General features: G+C 30.7%; 4 protein-coding genes and 1 non-coding gene across 8 annotated transcripts in view; 3 read left to right on the forward strand and 2 right to left on the reverse strand.

Moving 5' to 3' along the window:
- LOC125841014 (cytokinin riboside 5'-monophosphate phosphoribohydrolase LOG3) overlaps positions 1–26,518 on the reverse strand; it is a 102,051-nt gene that overhangs the window by 69,001 nt on the left and 6,532 nt on the right. The window lies entirely within an intron of this gene.
- LOC125840988 (protein FAR1-RELATED SEQUENCE 12-like) lies at positions 2,329–9,029 on the forward strand. Of its 4 annotated transcripts, none has more exons than XM_049519978.1 (2): positions 2,329–4,841; positions 8,415–9,029. In XM_049519978.1, exon 1 carries the CDS (start codon positions 2,466–2,468, stop codon positions 4,806–4,808), a length of 2,343 nt encoding a protein of 780 aa, XP_049375935.1. In that variant the 5' UTR covers positions 2,329–2,465; the 3' UTR covers positions 4,809–4,841; positions 8,415–9,029. The 4 variants fall into 4 exon arrangements, with proteins under 4 accessions (XP_049375935.1, XP_049375936.1, XP_049375937.1 ...); XM_049519979.1 differs by having other exon boundaries at positions 8,470–8,569; XM_049519980.1 differs by lacking the exon at positions 8,415–9,029 and adding an exon at positions 7,970–7,988.
- On the reverse strand, positions 9,657–9,728 carry TRNAP-AGG (transfer RNA proline (anticodon AGG)). The gene has a single exon. It is a non-coding gene; the product is annotated as a tRNA-Pro (tRNA).
- LOC125841016 (uncharacterized) lies at positions 10,920–12,013 on the forward strand. Its single transcript, XM_049520013.1, has 2 exons — positions 10,920–11,090; positions 11,503–12,013. The coding sequence occupies exons 1-2, from the start codon at positions 10,920–10,922 to the stop codon at positions 11,986–11,988; spliced, it is 657 nt and encodes a 218-aa protein (XP_049375970.1). The 3' UTR covers positions 11,989–12,013.
- LOC125841002 (peroxidase 21-like) lies at positions 17,219–20,346 on the forward strand. Its single transcript, XM_049519998.1, has 5 exons — positions 17,219–17,320; positions 17,846–17,994; positions 18,432–18,620; positions 19,257–19,422; positions 19,764–20,346. Exons 1-5 carry the CDS (start codon positions 17,239–17,241, stop codon positions 20,165–20,167), a joined length of 990 nt encoding a protein of 329 aa, XP_049375955.1. The 5' UTR covers positions 17,219–17,238; the 3' UTR covers positions 20,168–20,346.

The following is a 26,518-nucleotide window of genomic DNA, read 5'->3' on the forward strand; positions in this document are numbered from 1 at the left end:
TGTTTTAACTAAAATAAAATAAAAAATGATTAGGTAAATAATTAATAAAGAAAGTAATTGAAATGTGACACTTTTCAATTGGTTTTTGACAATAAAAAAGGACCTTCACATGCGTCATGTACGTGGTCACAAACATAGTGAGAAAATGAGTCAAAATGGTCTTTTTACAAAGATATTCAATACTTTTGTGGGGTAATAGGACGCCCTCTAAGTTAAGGTGTCTTTATGAAAATTTGAAACAATTTCAGTTGTGCTTTTATGTCTTTACTATTAGAACTAATTGAAATGACATAATGTTTTACTATAAATGAGTTTCACCTTACTAAAACTCCACTTCCCAAATCGAACTTAATTAGAAACTTTTTTTATATATATAAAAATGAAAGATTTTAGCAATCCTTATCAAAGAAGGGTCCCATTGCACATTCAATTCATACACAAAGAATTCATAAACAAATAAACTTACATTGTTTAGAAAGCAAAAAAGAGAAAATTTGCAAGAAAAAGTTAAATAGATTAACCTACAAATAAAAGTCTTGAAAGAGTGAGTGTAGAAAAAGGTATTTCTTCCTTCTTTCAATAAAGAAGTCGATTTCCAAACTTACTTAAAATCATTCGTGATCCCCAATATTAAAAGTAAATAAAAAAATTATAAAAAAAAAATTGCAAAAAGAAAAATGGCGAAAAATATTTTGTTTTGTTTTTTAAAAAAGAACAAAGAACAAATTAATTTTTTTTGAAATCTTGAAAAAAATTTGCAGCCACTATCTTATAAGTATACATCAAGTAAATTCACTCAATCACTCTCATACATATAACTAGTAAATCACACATGAAATATAATCCTGCTTATATGCGCATAACTTATAAATTACAAATAAAATGTGAATTCACATTAAACAAGTTTAGTGTGACGAACTCGACTAAGAAGGCATTGACAAAAAAAATTGATCTCTAACCTTCCTTATACAAAACTACCTACTACACAAACTCAATATTGAGATAATTTTTTCAGCATGTAAAATTTCCATTTTTGATTATATAATTTCTACATATATATAGGGAAAAATAACAGATATACCCCGGACTATAAAAAATGTTTTATGTATATCTTTCGTTATATTATTGAGACACCACAGTCTTTATCGTTCAAAAGTGAAGCACTTATATTCTTCACACTAATGGACGGACACGTGTCATTATCCTGTGCATCTACCCAATTATTCACTTAATTTTAAGTAAAAATTAGGCAAATGACATAGTATAAAAAAGAAATTACTTCCTTTCCCTACTCTTTCATTAATTACCAAAAATCCCTTTTTTAGTGTTTTTCGGATACATAATATAGCAGTGTGGATACTTAATATAGCAGCGCAGATACTTTAATTAATAACGGGCGGATACTTAAATTATTAAGTTGTTAGCAGCACATATACTTAATTAACGGACGGATGCATAATATAACAGCGCGGATACTTTAATTAATAACGGGCGGATACTTAAATTATTAAGTTGTTAGCAGCACAGATACTTAATTAACGGGTGGATGTATAATATAGTAGCGCGGATACTTTAATTAATAATGAGCGGATACTTAAACTAATAAAGTATCCGGTTAAGTTGAATTGAGGGAAAATAAGGGATTTTTGTATTTTAGTAAAAGAGTAGGGAAATATTGAAAATAGGTAAAAAAAATGTTGTGTATTTAAGTAATTTTTCCTCCACAGAGAAAAACCATCCAAATTAAAGAATAACCCGCCCAAGTAATTATCTAATCCACCCACTCACTAACACCCTAATAATATACCCAAATCAAAACACTCCTACATGATGATTTCAAACAAATAGCTCAAAAGCACTCCTGCATGATGATTTCAAAAATAAAATGGACTGTACTTTTTGGAGGGCACAAATTCTTTACATAAACAGATCTTTTATCATCACTATACCAGCATTGTCAAAGTAGCTATTTAGTCTGAAGGAGAAATGAAGAAGAACTTGGGGGTGTTTTGATTTGGGTGTATTATTAGGGTGTTAATGAGTGAGTAAGTAAGATAATTACGATTTTTTTTTAAAATTTGGATGGTTTTCTTTTGGGTTAAAATTAAGTGAATAATTGAGTAGATGCATAAGATGATGACATTTGTTCATCTGTTATTGTAAATGATACAAATACTCCACTTTTTGGATGACAAAGATTCAAGTGTCCCAATAGTATAACTAAGGGTATAGCTATATTATTTTTGAGAATTCGAACTTCGAAATATATTTTATCACTTATATATATATATATATATTAAAAGTTCAGCATGGAGTGTAAAGAAAAAAAAGTACATAGAAGACAAAAGTGAACCGATTGCGACACCATTTTTCAGAGGACAAAAACCCCTTCTCTCCAAAGTCCAAATCTTTCCGCCGCCGCCGCCGGCCGTCGACCGTGAAATTGATATGCAATAGATATTGATATGAGTAGAGAAGAGATTGTTAATACGATGACTGTTAGAGCAAAACCAGCAGCAGGATTAGCTATAGCTACTATTGTAAAGAATAATGGTCACCATCGCGATATTGATGAAGAAGGAGAGTCGAGGCTTGAACCAAATGTCGGGTTAGAGTTCGATTCAGCCGAAGATGCACAAGAGTTTTACAATCTCTATGCTACGAAAATTGGATTTAGGATTCGAATTGGTCAGCTCTATCGTTCCCGGATTGATGGGTCTGTTGTTTCCCGGAGATTTGTTTGTTCCAAAGAGGGGTTTCAGACTACTTCAAGAACGGGATGTCCAGCTTTCATAAGAGTGCAAAGGCTTGATTCTGGGAAATGGGTACTTGCTAATATTAAGAAGGAACACAATCATGAGCTTGAACAGCCAGGTGAGATTTGCCCATCTCGAATTCAAAGAAAAATTGTTACCCCTACCCCTACCCCAACCCCGAAATCGAAATCAGCTTCTGTTTTATCAACTAGGACTGGACTTAGATCACTTGATGAGGATGGCCCATCTGGGATTCTCGATTTTAAGCGTCTTAAAAGGGAGAAAATTAATGGAGAAACTAGAAGTGAACCGTATAAGGGGTTGGAGTTTGTTTCTGCTGGTGAAGCGTATGAGTTTTATCATACTCATGCTGCTAATACTGGGTTTAAAGTTAGGATTGGTCAGCTGTTTCGTTCGAAGAATGATGGGTCGATTACCTCGCGGAGATTTGTTTGCTCTAAAGAAGGGCATCAGCATCCGTCGAGAGTAGGGTGTGGAGCTTTCATGAGGATACAGAGACAAGAATCAGGAAGGTGGTTGGTTGATCGTTTTCAAAATGAACATAACCATGAGCTTGGAGCTCCCATTGATGCTAGTGAGAGAGTGTCATCAAAAGGATTCAAAGAAGAATTAAGCCATGGGTTGGAGAATATGGATTTAGTTGAATCAAATGGAGGGTTTAGCCTTGTTACAAGGTCCAGGGAGAGTAAAATTGGAAGTGATTGGTATAATGAGCTTTTTGACTATTTTCAGGCTCGGCAGGCAGAAGATATGGGATTTTTCTATGCAGTGGAAATGCATAAGGGTAGAGCCATGAGTGTATTATGGGCTGACTCTCGGTCTAGATTCTCTTGCACTCAGTTTGGGGATGCAATTGTTTTCGACTCAACCTATAGAAGGGGTAGTTACTCAGTGCCACTTGCTTCGTTCATTGGTGTTAATCACCACAGGCAACCAGTACTTCTTGGCTGTGCCTTAATTGCTGAAGAGTCTGAAGAGTCATTTACTTGGTTGTTCCAAGCTTGGCTTCGGGCAATGTCAGGGCGTCGTCCTATCTCCATAGTTGCTGATCAAGACTGGGTCATTCAACATTCAATTGCTCAAGTTTTCCCCGGAACACATCATCGGTTTTCTGCATGGCAAGTTGTGGCTAAGGAGCAGGAAAACATTGGTGCATTGCTCTCGATGAATCCTGAATTTAAGTATGAATATGAAACTTGCATTTTCCAGAGCCAGACAGCTAATGAGTTTGAAGCAGCATGGAATGTGCTTATTAACAAGTATAATATGAGAGAGAACACATGGTTAAAGGATATGTATAGGATGCGTAAGAGTTGGGTGCCATTATACATTAAAGGCACATTCTTTGCTGGCATTCCAACGGACGGAAGCTTGAAGTCATATTTTGGCACAATATTGACATCTCAAGCACCACTTAGTGAATTTCTTATACGGTACGAAAAAGCCCTTGAACAACGTCGTGAAGAGGAAAGAAAAGAGGATTTTAACTCATTCAATTTGCAAGCAGTTCTGCACACAAAGGACCCTATAGAGGACCAGTGTAGAAGGCTTTACACTATTACGACGTTCAAAGTGTTCCAGAAAGAGCTTTTGGAGTGCTATAGTTATGTTGGAATTAAGATAAATGTTGAAGGTGCCATTAGTAGGTATCTGGTGCAGAAGTGTGGGAATGGAGATGAGAGGAATACAGTTGCCTTCAATGCCTCCAATATTAACATCAGTTGCAGTTGTAAAATGTTTGAGTTTGAAGGTGTGCTGTGTAGACATGCCTTGAAAGTTTTTCAGATAATGAACATAAGGGAGCTTCCATCTCGCTATATCCTACATCGTTGGACAAAGGATGCAAAATATGGTATACTACGTGATGTCGATTCAGGGGGTGCTTCTCAAGATCATAAGGCATTGATGTCGTGGAGCTTAAGAGAAGAAGCAAAGAATTACATTGAGGCAGGAACAGCATCTTTAGAAAGATATAAACTTGCGTTTGAGATCATGCAGGAGGGTAGAAGAAATCTTTGTTGGCAAAACTAGGGAAGTACGGGGTTTAACAAACATAGATAAGAGGTATTTTCCTCCTCCTTTTATTTCATTGCTATGAGTTGAACTGTATCTCCAGCGATGAATTTCAAGATTTGTACATGTTTGGATCTTTTCAGAAAAAAGAAAAGGAAAAAGATGCTTATTTATTTTCATTGCCTTCTCCTCACAAAATTACTTTAGTGTTATATTGCGTTGTGATTGATTATTCATCTGAATCACTGATCATAAACATAGATGCATTTTATTTCCGTCGTGATTGATCATTGTTTTTTTTTGGGAAAGTTAACATTTTATAGACAACAATACACCAATGGTGTAATTCAGTAGTAATTACATCAGGAGTATACAGTAAGCAAAACCAAAAGATCTATCATTTATACCCCTCCTAAACTATCTAAAAAGTGAGTAATATCTTCCACCTCTTTGGGGAGGACATGATTACACAAAAAATAAAGGGTTATAAGACGGTTCAACTTCAAACTCTGGAAAGGGATGCTCTTGTTTTCGAAGCATCTCTGGTTCCTTTCCTTCCAAATTGTCCACCAGATGCAAGCAGGGACAATCTTCCATTTCTCCTTGTGACCTGATGTATTCCCTTCTCTATTCCAGCATGCTAGAAAATCTGAGGTGTGTCTTGGCATGGACCAGCTGATTCCCCTCAAATTCAAAAAGACCTACCACAATTTCTCTGTCACTCTGCAATGGAGGAAGAGATGGTTTGTTATCTCTGTTTCTATTTCACAAAAAAAGCACCTGGAGAATAACTGTCTTCCCCTTTTCATTAGATTGTCCTGAGTTAGTACTGCTTCCCTAGCTACCAACCAGGTGAAACAAGCCACCTTGTGAGGAACATTAATTTTCCATATCATCTTCCAAGGCCATGGCAACAACATTTCAGCTGGCCTGTCAAAATGTCTATAAGCTGATTTTATTGTGAACTTCCCATTGTTGGCCCTCAGCCATTGTAAACTATCCTCCATTGTGTCAAGGTTATTTGCCTGCTCCAAAGACTTGTAAAAATCTGCTAATTTGTCTATCGTTATTGATCATTGTATTAGTCAATTACTCGTATCTTCTATCAATTTATATTTTTGTTTTGTTAAGCTGCTTTCTTTTTAGCTTTTATTTTTTTGCTTGGCAGATCGAGGCTTTCATCAAAATTCTTATTTGTAAATTAATTTTTGGACTCGACCATTTCTGAGTATGAGTTAGCCTCAATGTCATCAGATTATTTTCCAAATAATGTAGGGATAAGGCACAAGTACCACCCCGAACTATACCCGAAGACTGGTGGGAGTTAATCCCAGCCTGCATCTGGTGGTCCCTATGGAAAGAAAGGAACGGAAGATGTTTTGAGGATAAGAGAAACAACATCCAGAAAATTAGAATGAATTGTCTTAGTCTTTTGTACTTTTGGTGTAAACAAGATATGATGGGGGATATAGAACTTTTTGATGACTTCATAGGTAATTTGTAATCTCCCATAGGGTAGTTTGATATGCTCTGATGAGATTGTAAGTGACCTATGCTCATCATTTATTTGATGATGAGCCTTTTGTGAATACACAGTTACCTTTATCTCAAAAAACTATACCCGAAATTCCAGCGACACACCTAAACTTAACTAGGGTCCTATTACCCCCAACTAATTTAAAATGGAATAAATACACTATAAATGCTAACGTGGCATAGAGAGTGTGCACACTCTTTTGAAGACAATTGAAGATTACAAAAATAATTTTAAAAGTAATTAACAGGTACAAATGTCATTTTTTAATTGGACATTACTTAATTAATTAAGTCTAGTTAAATAGACTCCTTCATCTTCTAAATAGAAGGGATGTATTAGAATTGATGTTGACTGCTTGCTAACCATTGGTGTCTTCTCCGGCGTAGCATTCATACACTATAAACCTTCCCACCCTTATCCAAAACAATTCTTCACTCGAACTTTCTCGAAGACCCAACGCTACCCCTCTTTTATCTCTTCCTTTCTCCAATGAAAAATCCCATTTTCATGTTTGTCTCACATGGCATGTCTTTCTTCCAGTCATTTTCTGGCTTCTGCTATGGTAACTCCTAATTTTCGATGCTTACTGAAGAAGCGTTTAAGATAATTGGGTTTTGGGAAGGATTCTTTGAATGTTAGTGAGAATTAATATGAGTCTGAGGTTGAGGATTATGAGTCAGTAGCTGAGAATGAGGATGACCTTTCCGTTTCTCCGGTGTCTCTTCCGGTTGTATTCTACAGCGTTTTCTCCGATCGTCATGCATCAATAGGAGTACAAATCCTAGCATGTCAACACAGTCTCACCATTTTTACTTCCCTTTGAAAAAACAGATCTCACCACAAGAATGATTCAAGTTGAGGTGGAAAAGAACCACAAAAACGATTCAAGTAGCTGGTTGTGGAACTAATGAACCAGCAATGTCAGCAATTAATGAAAAGGGATTTTAATGGTAAAAAAAAAGATTTAATGCTTAAAAAGAATGTGGCTTCCATGATGGAGGTCTCAAGTTCGAAACTCCTTGCCAGTGAAAGCAAAGGGTTTGCCTTTTGGGTTGAGCTCGTCGCATCGGGCTTGCCTAGTGAGGGTCATCTCTCCTGTGTGGTTTGTGAGCTATTGCATAGGAGCGGGGTTCTACCCTGTGCGCACCCAAAAGATAGCTGCTGCGGGTTTCCCTTGTCATAAAAAAAAGAGAATGTGACACTTGTAATACACACAGAGGACACTCATTTGGTTATTATGCCACGTCAGCATCTAGGGTGACATTTATTTCATTATAAAATAGTTTAGGGGTAATAGGATCCTTAATTAAGTTTTGGTGTGTTGCTTGGATTTCGGGTATAGTTTGAGGGGGTACTTGTGTCTTATCCCAATAATGTATGTACCGAAGCTGATGTAAATGCTTTTATTAAGCGTATCAAACAGCTACCATTTATACACAACTGCCTTATATTTTTCATTGCCAGGTGACATTTTGTTGCATTTTTTTTCCCGATTAATGTCAATTGTTGTGTACAGATGCAGTGAGCATCCAAGAAAAGATCTGAATTTGACATGAAGCATTTAAATCCATTATTCAACTTTCTTACTGAAGGGAGTGAATTTCTATTTGAATCACTAATTCATTAGGTTACTTCTTTGAAGAGATATTGATCATAATCATGAAGTAAGAAGGGAGGTATTTGTTATACAATCATACTGCATATATAGTGGCTGAGTCAAAAGAATTATTGCGAAGTCCGTTGCTTGGCTTTAACGTGGTCGATGACAAACCTTAAAATGATAACCTCTCCTGGAGTGGGTTGCTGCAGTTTGAGTACTACATTTTAGTTTTTTTAACTCTTCTTGACTTGAGGAGATCGCGGAGCATTCACTTTCTATGTTACTATTTCCCAATTAAACTGCTTGATTCCCTTATATGAAAAAATTGGATGCTGGAGGGGGTTCTATTTGAATCATCTACTCTAGATTATTGTAATCCTTTAGTAATATCCGAACAAGGAAAGTTCTTCTCCACCATGTCATACTAAACTTGGTTCCTAGGTCAAAGACCATTAGTCGTCTTGAAAACTTAGTGATATTCTTGCAGAACATTGAAGCCAGTGTCAAAGTTTGATGATCAACCCCGTGTGATGCTGTGGCAGTCTGTTGTACCAACAATTTTGGTAATTCCAGAGCTTACAAGACTTGCTGCATATTTTGGATCAAGTCAGAGTATTTTGCCAAATGATAATTCGAGGATTGATGCTACCAAATAGTGATCCTCCTCCTGAAGCAAACAAACCATCATATGACTAATTTTCTTTCTCAATCACAATCACAAACTGCAACTGTAAATTAAAAATGTTGCTACAAATGATACTCTCCAGGGCTTCTTAGTAAAAACTGGACAATTTGTGGTACTGAAAGAAAGCTCGACCAAAACGGACAGTTGGAAAATCCATCATCAACCTCTGGAAAATGGATCCTGCAGTGATCATGTGGTGCATTTGGAAAGAAAGAGACCAATGCTATTCTGATGGATCTGTTTTTCTTGGAGCAGACTATCTAATGTAAATAGTATCGACTCGCGTTTGGATTTTGTAAGCTCCTTAAATTTTTTATAGGAGCCATTTGAAATTGTACAGGAGCTGTTGTTTTTGTAATCTATTTGCATCCTCTGGATGCTGGATGAGTGAAATCTACTCTTTACTTTATCAAAAAACTGGACAATTGTGACCATTGAGTTTTCTATTGTTATAGCTCATCTGGTCCTATATTTTGATGATATAGTCATTAGACTATGAGAAAATCACACAATTGAAGAAATATTTAGTCAGTCATATTAGAGCGGAGGGTCTTTTGGAAATAGGCTTTCTACCTCCACGAGCACGAGGTAGTGGCAAGGTCTGCCTCCCCACACTTCACTTGTGGGATTTCACAAGGATTTAAGTAAGCTCAAATACTTTGTGGTCTCTGATACATTGGACATCCTTTATTCGACACTCTTATTGGGTCTTACTTTAACACTTTATTGCGAAGAAAAATCAATAAAAAAACGAGCACTTAAGTAACTTCAATTAGGACAATTTGGTAGACATTACAGAGTTTTTCCTTATTTCTTAAACTTCGTGCTTCTATCAAATGGTGAGACATAAATTGGGCCGGAGGGAGAAGGAGTTTTTGGGTCATTTGATGGTGCTGGCTGCCTTTCAAGAATTGGCTGGTAATGGTTCCTCTCAATATATATTTTGTGAGAATTCTCTTAATACATTTATGGAAAATTTATTTAATATGTACGAATAATTTATGCAAGATCGTATTAGTCGAAAAGCATTGGAAAAAAAGAAAGGGGGCATTCCGAGAATTGAACTCGGGACCTCTCGCACCCTAAGCGAGAATCATACCACTAGACCAAATGCCCTTTGTTGTAAGCTGTGGTCTGTGTTTTAATTATAAATTACTTGAAGGTTAGATGAGCTTAGTAATATATATCATAAGCACTAAAATCATACTTCGTCAATAATTAAGGGACCAAAAGTGTTATTAACTCTTTAAAAGCAGTAGAAGAAGAAAAAAAACCTTATTTTGAGCATTCTATTTTCTTAGTTTAACATCTTACTCTTCCGTCTCAATTTATATGATATCCTTTCCTTTGTTATCTTCCCTAAAAAGAATGTTAGTTCATTTCTATAATTAGAGATAACTTATCTTTAAAAAATTTCCTTTTACTCTTTATGAGATGACGTATAGCCACAAAAATATTTAAGGTTTGTTTTTTTTCTTATATCAAGTTAAATGGTGTCACATAAATTGCGACTTAAGGGAATATTTATTTCCTTTTTCTCTTCTTTTCTTTTCCAGTTGGCAGCCTCTTATGTGGTTTATAATTATTATTGTTCATGGTAAGTTCTATATTCAAATTGTCTGTTTTTGCTCCAAAGTTGTCTTTTCTAATTTCTATGGTTGTCTGCATGAAATTAATTAAGGAGGGACCATTTGAACTAGTTGTGGTATGTTTGTTTGTTTAACTTTGTTTTCTTGCAGTCAATTGTTCTTGTTTCTCAAGTGAGCTGTTCGATGAGAATAGGTGAAGAAAATCATAATTTATAACATAAATTTTTCATTAATTCGTGAAGAGATAAACCTCTATTTCTAGTAATGATGAGACAATGCATATTCCATTCGTAAAGAGATGAACCTCTATTAAAAGTTAAAAGGGTTCAACGATGTCAATTAGATTTAATTTATATCTTAGATTCATTTTTTTATAATAATACATCCATATTTCATTCTCTCGAAATTCTGAATATACCTCGAGTAAGCTTGTCATTTGGCACATTGAAAAAATGTGGAAAAAGTATAAGCATTACTCATGACCACATCTGCCACTCTCAAATGAACCCCACAGAGTTTTGGATCATATTGAGACTTGACATTTCCTTACCATATAACCATACCATTTTCTGATACTGTTTGATTTGACATAAAATTGAGACAGAGAAAGCATTAATAATAAAATCTTTTTAAGTTGATTCCAATAAAAGATACCTTCTCTACCCCCTTCAAATTCACATTAATTCCTCTAACTTCATTCATCCTTGTCTTGATAACCATGGAAGAAAAATATAGTATAGGTTTGTTAGGTATAATGGATCAATTATGGTTTCATCAAATTATTCTCTTTTCAAAACCCCCATCAATTTCATTTCCTAAAAATCTTGAAAATCCCCTGCCTATTCAAGACTCTCTGACATCAGTTGAATCAGAAATCATTCTTCTACAGGTAACAAATTAACGAGCTTGCACTTAATAGTCAATCAATTCATTTTTCCGCTTTCCTATTGCACATTTCAACTCTTTGCTTATATAGTCCGTTAAGTCTAACTAATAGAAAGTGCCTATGAATTCGTTCCAACAAAAGTAGTTATTGTTGTTTATTTAAAAAAATAGAGTCCGTTAAGGATGTACTTGTTTTTCCTTCTTTCCTTTTTTTCGTCGAGATTGGGAGTTGGTGTTAGGCGTTGTTCTCTCTATTTGCAAAATTACCATATCAGACTTGATATAAAGAGTTATGTTATTATGTATAGTGTTATAATATCTCAATTTTACGCGATAGATGAAAAGGAATTTGTTACTGTCAGTGTACATAACTTAAATTGTCGTTTGAATTAAGGTTGTATTGTTTGTCATTGAAGGATGTTTGTGAAAAAGAAGAAGACAATGAGAAGGAAAGACCAACAAGAAACATGTCTCATTCATTATCACCTAAAAAATATTCAAGAAACAGAGTATTGGAGAAAACACTGAGTAATTACAAGAGTCTTGGAGATCTCGAGCTTGAAGAATTACGAGGTTTCATGGATTTAGGATTCATATTCCGCAAAGAACATATAAGCAAGAGAATGATAAATGTAATTCCTGGATTACAGAGGCTTGAAATAGAGATATCCGAAGACGAAGAAAAAAATTGTGAAAATTCTGAAGCAATTGTAACAGAAGGAGAAGAAGATGATAAAAGGGAAATTGCGCGACCTTATTTGTCTGAGGCATGGCTTATTAAAAGGCCTAATTCACCATTGTTGAATATGAGGATACCAAGAATTTCTGCAGCTTCTGATATGAAGAAACATTTGAGATATTGGGCTAAAACAGTTGCAACTGTGGTTATGCAAGAATCTTGATTTTGTGTACAGAGTATCTCGCGTTGATTTCTCAGATGATCATTCAATTAACTGTTATTATCTCATAAAGTTATTTTCTAGAACTTATATTGTTTAAACATATTGCATTCACCAACCAAATGTAAGATATAATTGAAATTTCTCTGTCTTTAATTCGAGGTTTTGAATTCGAACATTTCAGTAGAGAGCTATTTAGTTGGCTTATTTGATGTGAATTCAGACTAACCAAATAGAGAAAAGGGTATTGCATACTTAGCCATATGAGTGAAGATTGTATTGAATAAATAGCACCAAGTAGCTGCTTTTTGATACAATATTTAAACTATAGCCAGATTTATAATGTGTTTAAAGTTTATCGATATGGGGCATCCATTAGGTGATATTTTTTAGGCTATATTTGGTAAAGACGATCAAAGTGCAAAGATACTCAATTTTAATGTCACTATTTAAGTTATATTTTAAGTTTATAAAATTTATATGTTTATTCGCTTTAAATCAATTTCAGTTCTAAGAAATGTGAATGGAATTAGTTTTACAAAATCCAATTGCAAACAAAATGTCTGAAGTTTTATATATAAAAACAATAAATTATTATGTCTCAACTTGAATCATTTAAAATTAGATTTTATCAAGATTTATAACTTCAGATACCATATATATATATATATATATTTAAAGTGATTCCGTTATTCTGAATTAGATAGCCGACTAGACACAAATAAATAGTAATATCTAAATAAAATACCCATAAAATATTTTACGGTAAAGAATGAGCAAACAAATTTAAACAGTATATACCTTTTCCCTTCATTTTCCACTCGCACGACAAGAATGAGATTATACCTTTGTCAAAATATTTGTCTAATATTTTAGGAACTTGAATGAAATTATTCATCTTCAAATTTATAGTTAAGGTTTCTTATAATGAAATCCAAGATTGTATATTCCAACATATGATTAATATTTTATTAATTTGAAATAATTCTACAAATATAAATAAATACATTGAATAAGTTGTTTGTACAGATTTTTTATTTTGAAGAAATCAATGTGTAGATACAACATATAGTGTTTTTAATGAAACAAAGTTGAAAATTTTCGTATATTTTCTGAATTAGACAAAATATAATCTTCTACTAATGCTACAAATTAGATCTCATAAATATTAGGGAAAAAATTGAAAAAATTCAAACAAGCAGAGATATATAGTTACCTAAGTATATGTGGCTACCTAGTGGAGTCATATATCTCCTACCTGAAGGATTAAAGGTACATGTGTATCAATTCAAGAAATAATACTTGTTTGAAATATTAGAAAACATATGAGCCAAGAAGTGTATTTAAATCCAACCCAAACAATTTTGTGAATGTAACGTACATTACCACCCACATTGCCAAATTTTTGGTCATTAATTGTTTAGTAATATCACAAATATGATAATGAGTTAAAAAAACTTGAAAATAAAAAAGAACCGTAGGTTAAAACAACTGATTGATAGGCAGTTTTGTTGGCCTAGGCAAAAGACAAAGGAAAACAAATTTGGATTAAGATAACAGTGGAGCTGATTATTTTAGAGTTTGAAGCAACGATCGCGAAGCAAAAAAATTGATGTTGATAAAAAACATAGAAAATTTTATATTCGATAAAATGCTGACTTGAAGTGGATAGCGTTTACAAATACGAAGTCAACTGTTGAGAAGGATGAGTTAATGAGTCAAAACTTGTCTAGATAAGGCGATAGCAAAACATGAATAATCCTTCAACGTATTGACTTGACCATGGCAAAAAAAATGAGGCATCTCATGAGCACCGGACATTGACATTTAATTTGCACTATAGCATGGTTTTAAATGTAACTTTACTATAACAATAATTTATTTACATATTCTCCTTTATCAAGCCTTTCCTTGTCTATTAAAAAAAAATAGTGACGGAATAATATATGTTTTCACTCTAATATAAAGAAAAAAAATATTTGATTTGATGTTTAACAGTACAAAATCAACTTTAAATCATCTTATTACAATTACTAAAATTTTATCAAAATTTAACATGATACATATTTATTCTTCTATCATTGCCAAAATTATGTCGAGTGTTTAAATCTATTATGGATTATAATGAATGATATATGGGTATTTTCTCATTTTGTGAACCTTATAATTATTTCTTGTGTATGAGCATTATAACTTTAAAACCAAATGTGTTTAGTCAATTTTTATATTTTCTTCTAAGGTAAAAAGAAAAACTTTCATCACTATTATTATAATTTATCAAATTTATGTTCGTTATTTTTTTTTAAGTCGATGATCTATCGGAATTTCGTCTCAATTTTCCAACGAGAACTTTTTAGTTGTATTTGGCGGTCGAAAATCAGACGGTACAAATCCAACCACATTATTTAAAACTAGACTTAATTCCACTCACAATTTTTATTATTATTATATATACAAAATAAAATCAGCACCACATGCTTTACTGATGATTTAGTTGATTTACTCCATTAATTAGCAGTTATAATGCTGCTAACTTAGGATTAAAGTTGACATCAATTTTTACTTAGACCATTTTAATTAGACTTTGTTCATTTTAGACACTTCATGTCATATTCCACTATATCATTTTGACACTTTTTATTGACATGACATAGTGAGTGTGATAGACTGCTTACCCTAGTGTGGAAAGCTTATTTAACCTTTTTTTTTTTATTTTTTTTCTTCTTTTCTTCCCCATTTTTAGCCACCATTTCCCAAAACTTAAACTCCTTCCATGAAGAAATAGATCTAATGGTACTACAGAGGAAGAAACGGATTTCATCGCAAAGATATTTCAAACTTAAACATAGGAATGGCTGTGCAAGTGGGGTGGTGGAGAAAAAAACATAGGAATTGCTGTGCAAGTGGTTAATTTTTTTTAAAAATTATTTGGATAAAAAGTTGTCATATGTCATTAAATCATTGACCTTTTTTGGGAAATAGGTCTCAAATATATTCGAATTTTGACCGAAATCGTTTTAACAATTCCAAACTTTGGGCAGGGGCAATAGGTCCTGCCCAAAGTTTGGGATTGTTACAACAATTTCGATCAAAGTTCAGATCTATTTCAAATCCCCCTTTTTTTTTCTACTCAAAATTTATTATGTAAGAATTATTTTCACTATATATGCTCCATGTCTTTATTTAATTCACTATTTTTGACACGTCATCAACAAGTATCTTACACATTTGATTGGTTGTCAAAAATGTGTCAAAATGATACGCCACACATGATAGAAGGTGTCTAAAATGAACAAAATCTAATTAGAGCGTCTAAATAAAATTTGATGCTACTTTGGAGGGACAGCGATGAGTGCCACCAAAAAAGTAACAGTGGGGTAAGTGCATGCTGGGTAGTACTAAAAGTCATATCAACCATAGTTTATTATTGTGGTTCACATAACTTGTTAATGTTTGTTAGAAAAATATTATTAAAAAAAATTAAGGATTATTAGAAATTTCTCTAATTAATTTTACTCAAAAGAATTAATGACATTTTTATTAGCCTTCAAAGGCAACATTATCTACCATTACTTTTCTTTATCAAACATAACTGATGCCAATATTTCATAAATTTAATTTGGTGGAATCAATTGTATTTATGGTCATTTACTACTATTCTTAACTCTTGTTTTAAAATGTTGGAAGATTTTGATATAGTCTTTTCCTATATAAATTTATACTGACTATGGTATTGTAATGTTGACGCTTGGTGATTAATACAAATTTAGTTACCAAATAAAAGAGGAAGTGGAAAATAGAGATTGGCTAAGAATAGAGTGAAAAACAGTGAGTTACTGTATGGGAATTTCTTTCTTTTTTTGATTCTTTTTTACTGGTTTTCTATAATAAAAAATCTTTGTAGATTCTCATTTCTAATTATTTTTTTTTACCTTACAAGCTTATTGAATATTGAGAAATGCATCCAAATTGAGTGAAATATATCACAAGCACACGTCAAGCTATGAGAAGTTAGAGTCCGTATGGATTGGTTTAAGAAAAGTAATTTTTAAATCAAAAATAAAAAGTCAAATTTAAATGACTTCTAAGTTAAAAAATAAAAGTAGGGGAGATCTGTTTTTGGATTTTTAATTTATTTTAAGTTATTTTAAACTTATTTTAGTTATTTTTAACCTTGTCAAACACTTCCTAACTTATTTTAACTCATTTTTTTTACTTATTTTAAATTAGTTTTATATTTGCTAAACATTTTCAGAAGTCAAAAACTGACTTAAAAATAAATTTGACCAACTTTTATGCCAATTAAACACCCTCTTAATTATGTGAGTTTCAATATTTGATAACAATGCTGCACTCCCCAGTCCCCACTATGAAATTTCCCACTAAATTGTGGTTATTGTTTGTTTCACCAACAAAAGGGGTGGCAAAGCCATACAAAATGTCAAACATATTATTCCATATATAATCAATGTTCTTCTTGTCTATTGTGACCTTAGTTGTTGATGGACCAGATATTTTGACTTTTATTTTTGTTTCATATTTGAGTTTGGTATTCACATTAAAGTCCGATAAAAATAAACATTGGAATCTAATTAAATTCGCTTTCACTTCGAAAAGTCCCATATTGGGGTAAAATGTAAAATACTCCCTAACAAAGATAACTATATACTCAGGTGCACTCAATGAAGGAGTATTTATCACTCCACTTCAATCCTTGTTGGTCCATATATGTTTTGTCAATGTCTAATTCTTATAGACTGAAAAATAATACTCTCTTTTTAGTCCATATTAAGTGAAATGTTCGGTCGTGGCACACCTCTTAAGAAAAATATTTTAGGACATAAATAAAATGCTATTTTCTACATACCATCACCCTTTTGATTATTTCAAACTATTCTCCTAGAAAATGTTAAGTAGTGAAGAATCTTGAAGGGCAAATATGAAATAGAAAATTTAATTATTTTCTTGAATTTTGAACAATTCACTTATTCATTTAATATGGACTCGAACGAGTGATATTTACGTTATCGGTATATATATCTGAGAGCAGTTGCCTTCAGTGGGAGAAATCCATGCGTGGGTGAATATTTGTAGCCAAAATTAAAGGTCAAATATAGTGTCTTAGTGGAACTATGCTTGCATTTTAATCCTTCTTCCACTTAACATTACACTAACATAAACTTTAATTTTACTATATAAGGATTTGGCATTTTGGGTATTTGATATTAAGAGGAAAATTACAAGACTAGAGATATGGCCACAAAAACCCAACATTTTGGTCCCTCATCAACATTCATCACTCTATTTTTAGCGTTACTCCTCCACATTCATTATGGTACTTCTCCCCTTATATTTATCTATTTATTCTTTGGCTTAAATTATATACATTCATATATAGTATAATGAAGTTATCAAATATATGCGCTCTGTTTTAATTTATGTGAATGTGTTACTGAGATTTGGTGTTAAACAATTCGTTTTTACTATAATTTTTCAAACTTTGTAAAAAATATTTTACATCATTAGTTATGGTCAAACTTTAGTCTTTTGACCCCGTATTCTGAACTCCTTCACATAAATTAGGACACAAAAAGAAAGAGTAACTTGCTATAGTAGGTTACTTACCATTTATTTCATATTATCAATTAATGCTATTAAATAGATTTACTTATTGAAGTGGCATGATATTATGTAAATATTCCGAGTTTTTTCTAAAGCTTTATTTTCATTTATATAACTTCAATTTTATTTTTTTACTTAGAAGTAAAACGACCTTTTTGTCCAAGTATTTTTTCCTTTTTCTAGTTGTAATTATGAATTATTAACAATATTTATGTGGTAATTGTTGATTTTATTTCAGCAAAAAGTGATCTCAAGTTAAATTACTACTCAGAGAGTTGCCCAAGGGCTGAAGAAATCATAAAAGAACAAGTCAACAAGTTGTACCACAAGCATGGGAATACTGCTGTTTCTTGGATCAGAAATCTATTTCATGATTGCATGGTTAAGGTAATATATATTTTATACGACTATGTTTGACTGAACGTGAACTTTAAAAGATAATTTTTTTTTAAAAAACTTTTAGTGCATATAATGAAAGTACCTTAAAGAACTTGTGATCTTTATACATGTCATGTCATGTCATTTTTATGGCTAAGATCATGTTATTAAGGGGTCATTTGATCCAGAATAAGGTTATTCTACGATTATAATCTCACATCGAATATAGATAAATAGACATACCAAGATATTGGTATAAAATTTGTTTCAATATATAGATAATGCCAATATCAAACACGGAAAAAATATACGTAATATAATTCAAATAATTTTATATCTAGATTTGTATCCCAAGCCCAATAACCAAATGACCCCAGTTTATCAAATATAGAAATGTGACATTTTTGTTTTCCGATTATATTAAATGGTGAATATTGTTGTTGAAGTCATGTGATGCATCAATACTGTTGGACAAAACAAAGGAACAAACATCAGAGAAGACATCTCAAAGAAACTTTGGGATGAGAAATTTCAAGTATATTGAGACTATCAAAGAGGCTCTTGAGAATGAATGTCCCAATATTGTTTCTTGTGCTGATATTGTTGCTCTTTCTGCTAGGGATGGTATTGTTATGGTAAGTTAAATGTATTTAGCCTCCTCTCATCAACTTTATTTTTTCTCTTATAAAATAAAGTGTATATATATATATATATGGTTTACATATTAGGAATGACAAATAGGTCGTCTAGATTGAATTTGAATAAATTAAAATAAATTGAATTAATAAATGAGTCATTTAGGAAATTACATCGAACGACCTTGAAAATTGGTGATTTTAAAATTTTGAATCTCACTTACCACATGAGCAATTAAGCATACCTTCAGAGTTCAAAGTCAAAATCTGTCGAGCGTGAAGTTTTGCTCATGAGGCAAGCGAGGTAAAAAGTTTAAGACCACCAAGAGTACTAATTTTGCCCAATTATGTCCAAAAATTAGTTGGGCCAGCTGAAAATAGATTTAGCAATGGGTTATAGCCTAATTTGTTTATTTCTTTTTACCAAATTTAATTTGTTCACTTACCAAAAACAAAAATTAATAGTAATTTTTTTTTCTACTTCTTTATTTAAGCATAACATCTCAAACCCCAAAGAAAGATTTTTCTTAAATTAGATTTATTGACCATAACTTTTATTATTAACTCATCCAAATTTAAAAGTATTTAACGAATCATATTTTCACCAGCTAATTTTATTTTGCGTGTTTGACATAGTTAGGAGGGCCACAAATTGAAATGAAAACAGGCAGATGGGACAGCAAAGATAGTTACTTAGCAGAAGTTGAGAGTTTCATTCCAAATCACAATGATTCAATGTCTTTAGTTCTTTCTCGTTTCAATTCTGTTGGTGTTGATACTCAAGGAACTGTTGCTCTACTTGGTAAACCACCCTCTCTTATACTATTTTTTCCGTCTCAATTTATGTGATACATTTTGCTTCTCGAGAGTCAGTCTGACCAATCTTTGAAGCAATCGGATTATATATATCAACTTAATGTTCTAAAACTAAAATATTCAAAAACTATACAAAGCATTTCTCACGTCAATACATTACAATTTTACATAATCTAAATTTTGAAAAATGAAAAGTGTCACATAAAGTGAGATGACAGAGGAATTGTATGACTAGTATAAGTCAATATAGTTATTAATTCGATTTTTTTTTAAAAGAAAAACTTATTTGACTTTTCGAAATATAATGGTGATCGATTGATGATGCAGGGGCGCACACGGTCGGACGAGTTCATTGTGTAAACATAGTACACAGACTCTACCCGACGGTTGACCCGACTCTTGACCCGGACTTTGCAAACTACCTCAAAACCCGATGTCCATCACCACAACCCGACCCGAAAGCAGTTGAATATGCTAGAAATGACCATGTAAATCCAATGGTGTGGGATAATTTGTACTACAAAAACATTATGAGCAACAAAGGGTTATTAATTGTGGACCAACAATTAGTGTCTGATCCAACAACATATCCATTTGTGGAGAAATTTGCTGCTAATAATTCTTATTTTAATGATCAATTTGCTAAATCTTTGATTATTTTGTCGGAAAATAATCCACTTAGTGGTGATCAAGGGGAGATTAGAAAGGTATGTCGTCATGTCAACAAGTGATTAATTAGTGTTTTAATTAAATGTACTTCTTATTTATCTTGTTGGTATGTCCACAACACTACTAATAAAGTGTACCAAAAATGTGCCTACGTTGTAATGTATGTGCACATAATTGCTAATGTTCTATGTTTTTCGTGATGTATAATATATCAATATATAAAAGATCTACGATTATGCTTAAAATATGTCAAATGGAATTGCGATTGTACTGAATTAAGAGGGCGAGTTAATAGATAGACAAACATCAACCCAGGTAGAAGTTACCTTAGTCTGAAACAAGTTGGATCAAGATGGCAAAATATATAATTTATCATAGTCGAATATATCCAATTCTTACATAATTTTGATGTAATTTCTTTGTTTGTTAACCCTTTTTTTTTTCTTTGTTATAATAATGTATAATAACATCACATTAAAAAGAATCATATATATATTTTACTATATAAAGGAGAAACATAGACAAGGTAATGTGGCACCTCTCTATGGCCTCCATTCTTATTTTTTTTTTCTCTTTTTTTTTGGCTTTTTTTTCTTCATTTCTTATTATTAAATAATTTGTTTATTAATTAAAAGAATTCAATCATATTTACTATTCTAATTATATCTAATAAGTTACAAAAAAACCTCCATCTATTTACATTAATCCCTACTTAAATAACATGTCTCTTCAAATTCTTTTTAACCATTCTTATGACTTACATAATCTATAAATAACAATTATCTTGGAGATGTTGAATGCTCATTTTCATCTTCATTTTCTCATTCTTTCTTTTTATTAGTATAGTGTTTTCCTCTTTTTTTAAATTTTGTTTTCTTCATCTGTTTCATCAATCATGTACTTAATGATATCACAATATGGTCTTCATTTTGATAAAGATCATAAATATATTTATTAAAAAGTCATCATAAAGATCATAGATATATTCTTCAAGATTCATCACCATAGATATTCACATTAGTTTGGTACACGTTCATCAAAATGAAGAAGGAAGCTTAATGATCTTGAAAGATTTCATCAAGAGAGGTGGTCATATTTAGTACAAAAGTTTGAATGATTTCCAAATATATTTTAAAGATTCATTCATGTATTGTTTTGATTTCAATTAATATTATTCTACTCTTTATATTTTATTTTGATTAGATATATAATTTCCTTTTATTCATCAAAAATGACATTATGAAACTCTACTAACCAACATATTAGAAAGCTCAATTAACATTTTTTACTCGTTTAATGTTGCTCTCCTTATTATTATTATTATTATTATTATGATGAATGAAGATGAAAATTATACGTTTATTTTTGTGTATATATGTTTATCAATTTTTAATTAATATTTTAAATTTCTGTCAAGGTTGAAAGATATAATATTACCATGATACATTTTTCATAGCTATTACATATTATTGCCCTTAAAAATATCTGATGTAGTTTATCATATTAAAAAACAGTCACAGAATAAATAAATAAATAATCTTTTTAGTATTTTTAAAACTTTTAATTAATAAACAAATTATTTAATAAAAAGAATGAAGAAAAAATTCTCAGTTTCATATTATAAAAGCTCAAAAGTCAAATCACTTTTTCCTCTTTATCACATTAATTATATTAAAATTTAAAAAAAATACTATTTCTTTAACTTTTCTTAATTATTGTAAAAAAAACTTTAAATTCCCTCACTTAATTCTCCTGATAACATATCTATTAGTATGATTGGATACATAAAATATTTTTCTTTATGATATAGTAGATAAGATGTACATATATAAAAAAATTTAATAGTTTTACTATAATAAATGTGCATATGTGATTGATGTGTATTTAACTTGTAATTATTTAAAGCAAAAATAATTTATCTTAAATTTTCCACATTTAAGAAGGAGTTACCTTTTGAATAGTTATATCATTATCATACATTAATTTTTTTTAATGATGACTACAATACTCATTAGCTTAACGTTATAAAACTCTTCCACTGCTTCATATGTATTAGGGACAAATATTGATTCAACTCTTGATATACTTTTCTATAACTTGACACTTGATGTATTCTTGAAAATTTAATATTTTGTCACTTTGTGATAATCTTTATATAATCGAAAAGAGTAAGTAACACCTCAAATTACCAATGACATTATGATTTCTTATAAATATACATTTTATTTTTTATGTTATGTTTTTCAATTCTTTTATTTTCTATTGCAAAGTATGATCTCCGATATAATATTATATAATCGACTTAATTTATTTTTCTTGAGATGTTCGACTTAAGATATTTATTTCCTAATGTATACCGATGTTGAAACATAATTCAAGTATTTTTCTTACTTTTATGCGTCACAAATATATTTTAAATTATTTGTATTACAAATTAAATGATTTATACATACACAAAGTCATACAATTTATAATGAATTAAATTTAATGCTACTTTGGTTGAACTAATATTATTGTTATAAAATTCATTGAATTTAATAAGAAACAATGATAATCAATTTACTGAAAATTTTTAGATTAACATTTTATGTTTTTTTAAACGGCAATGTAAAGCGAAAATTACAGTTTGAAAATATCTTTCTAGCAATTTTTTGAACAAACAACATTAAGATCGTGACTCGATTTGAATTTTTTTTCTTATACGCTATTTTTTTTAAAAAAATAGTCAATTAAGATATCTATTATCCAAAAATATATTTAATTCCGCGCAAAACGCGGATGAGTACACTAGTTTCTAATAATGTTCAAGAATCTACTTGAATATATATTTAACCAAAATTTAGGTTGAATTGGACAAGTAAAAATGAGTTCCATATTAACATATGAGTAGATCATTAACCCATCAAAACTTGGACGAATTCGACTGATTATATTTTTATGAGCTAATTAATTTACCACTCTTAATTATTCTACCAATAAGGAGCAACTTGCAATATTCTCTCCCCACCATTATTATTTTTTTCAATCACTAACTAATTATAACACCATGTGGACAAAATAAGTGAAGGGTGTGAAATATATGTTAATGGACAAAGTTTCTTTACTTTTAGACATTTTTTTGGAAAAGAATCAACTTTTATCTTCTCTCTCATTGTGAAAGTAATGTTAAAAATATTGTCTTTCCTTCCCTTTTCCAGTTAGTTTCATATTTTGTTGCTACATATATATTCACCGTAAGACAAACAAAAAGAATGTAACAATATTGATTGGGCCTCCACTTTTAATTTGTCAACCCATTTTTAACTTATGGTCCCCTTCTCAGCATAAAATTAGTTCTCATGTTTGGTCCAATTGACACCATTAGTGCTCATAAGTTAAAACATGAAGTCATATTTGTTGGAGAACGTCGTCATATTCTTAATGTGAGATTTTCAATACAATTCTAATTTTTTTCAGAACTTCAAATGAATATCGAATATCGAGTGAAAAATAAGAGACATGAGAGGAATAGCAAGTGATGATGAGTTCACGTGGGAAATGGTAGAGTACTTTTAATGTTAAGTGTCTAGATTCATTTATCTCCTTAATTTAATTACTTTAGGTATGTGGTTTCTTAACTTATTTAGGTATGATTTTATGTAATTACGGTTAAGTTCATAGTGCGTGTAAAATCATTTATTAAATGTGAGTTTAATTCGAAGTGTTTCTTGTCAAATCTAACCGATAAAAATCTCTCTTGTAATTATGTTGTTATATTAGCGGAACTATATACTTATCCAAGGAGTATTTAATTTCGAAAAATTGTACTATACATACGAATCATTGACTTCTTATTGCGTTTAATTTAGAGCTTCTTTTGTATTATGAATCCTGTTAACAAAAAATTATGACTCTGCGACGATTTTAAAAATAAAGCTTATTTAGTGATATAAGTGTGTTTCATGTTTATCTCCCTCTTTTATTATTTTTACACTACATGATATTATATAGAATCCACCTAATTAATATTCCAACAATTCATCGTACCATTAGCTAGTAGATGACAAGCTTGTAAAATTAATTATATCATACGAGAAAAGCTAAGAATATATATATATATATATAAGAATCTGAATTAATTAGTTCCGTTAATGCTTAAGAAATTCTTTACGTAAAATTAAAATTGTCAAAAATACTTAATAGTAACGATTTTTGTCATGATTTTTAAAAATAGTTATCTCAAATTATATGTCACTTAATCACTTTAGAAGTTCAAGATACAATTAGTTACTTCTTTTTCATCTATAAGTAAATATTTAATGAAGAAATATTATATTTTAGTTACAAATACAAGTAAAATGATTTTTTTAATTCCTCATAATTAATATTTTCTAAGAGACGTATAAAGAAAGTGATTTACTTGCACAATGTTTAATTTTCTATCATTAAAATCTTTGTATGAACAAATAATATGAGAGTCATAATATACATCATTATGATCATCTAACCATGAAGAGATTAAATCAATATCAGAGATCTGACTCTAATTATGGCAGACTCAATCATGCTAAAAACTCTTTAAATTTAGTCAATGACATTAATTATCATATTTATTTATCAAATATAATATGGAGTGTAAAACGACTGCATGTGTATTATCAATTATGTAATTAAACAATTAATTAATGGGAAATTACACATGATAAGGGATCTTAGACATACTAACTAATATCCAACTCTCTTCTCCTGTATATAATTCCATTTTCTATATTATTTGCTCTCTTTAATTTGGGAAAATCATGATCTAACAATGGTTATTAAAAATATAAAAACAATAAAAAAGGAGCATGTGTAGAGTAAGTAAGAAACCAAACTAATTAACATAGTATTTTAAGCAAGCACCAATCTTAGTAGATTGTAGTTTGTTTTTTTTTTCAATTGATATTTGGTATTTATATTGAAATCTAGTTAAATTCGAAGTTACACATTACAATGTTCATTTCTGAAGCGGTACTACCAATAAAATTTTCTTTTTTCATAGGCTTAATCCGAAACCTTTTGTTACAGGACGGAGGAATCCAAAATATCACAACTCATGTTGGTTTGGTTGATTGTATACGTAGTTAGTATGAACAAATATTAAATCATCAACTATATATCATACCAACCAAAATATTTTGTAGTTTTTTCCCCATTATTTATCTAAATTATTATTTGTGTTGTCTTGTCAAGGTTGTTGTTCTTTTAAGTAATTAATTATTGAAGTGGTTGTTATTTCTCTTTTAGTCTTGTTTCTTAATTATTTTTATTTAATTAATTAATTAATAGAATAGACGTAAACCTTTAGTACGGACGTTATTAGAATAACACATATAAACGCAATTTGGATTTGTTAATGTGAAATGAATTAAGCTATACTTTCATCACAAATGCGATGAGATAAATGAAAATTTTCCATCTTTAATCAGTAGTTTCGAGTTTCAATTTTGAGAATAATAAACTATAGGAAGCACTTCCTCACTTGACAAATTATATAAGTGTGAATCTGAATTAGTCAGATAAATAAGTTTCAAATAGTAAATAATTAAATAAAAATAGTTAAACTATAAAATTAATAGAGACTAAGTAACAAGAAGAATTCAAAGCACTTTAACTGGTGGGAAAAAAAGAATATTATCTAGCATGCTCTCTAGGATGATACTTGCAATAAATTTTTTATAATTCCACGTAGATATAGTCAAAGAAATAGCGAAAAAAATTCATTATTGTCGATTTGAGTTCGAAGTTTAAATGTGTTAAGTCAAATATTATAATAATATTTAAAATTATATTTTCTCAATAATCGACATATTAAAAAATATGAATGGCCCTATAATTATAATTACACAAGGTAAGTATAAAGTCTATAAACAATATGTGAATGTATTTTTTTCTTGTTTAAGTCATGAAATAGATTAATAAATGCAGTCACAAGTATAAAACTTTCTTCTACAAGATTCAGTCATGTGGTGCATTTTTTTTTTCCTTTTTTGCTTGCTTTTCTTGCTCCAATTTTCACTACAAGCATCTTCCTAAAGAACTTTCTCACATCTCAATGAACTTTTCAATAAATTAATTTATGTGATACAGTTAAAATTTCGAATTTACCGCTAAAAGTTGGTAATATTATCCATTGTATATCTTAGCCCACCACCTTTTAGGGAGAGATCCGTTTTGAACACATGTTGTTTCATTACTTTTAGGTTTCTTTCTAGAATTGCAAAGGCATTTATGAAACTTATTTAGATGTTATTTGATTGAATATAAAATTTAGAAAAATATTATATACTTTTATGTAATTATAAATCATATTATTATGAATAAAATAAAATAAAAATTGATTATTCATTATGAGGCATGATAACTCAGGAAATTACACCGAATGAGCTTACAAA

Source organism: Solanum verrucosum, unplaced genomic scaffold (genome assembly GCF_900185275.1).
Source record: "Solanum verrucosum unplaced genomic scaffold, falcon-dt-bn FXZP01000196.1, whole genome shotgun sequence".
Taxonomy (NCBI): Eukaryota; Viridiplantae; Streptophyta; class Magnoliopsida; order Solanales; family Solanaceae; genus Solanum; species Solanum verrucosum.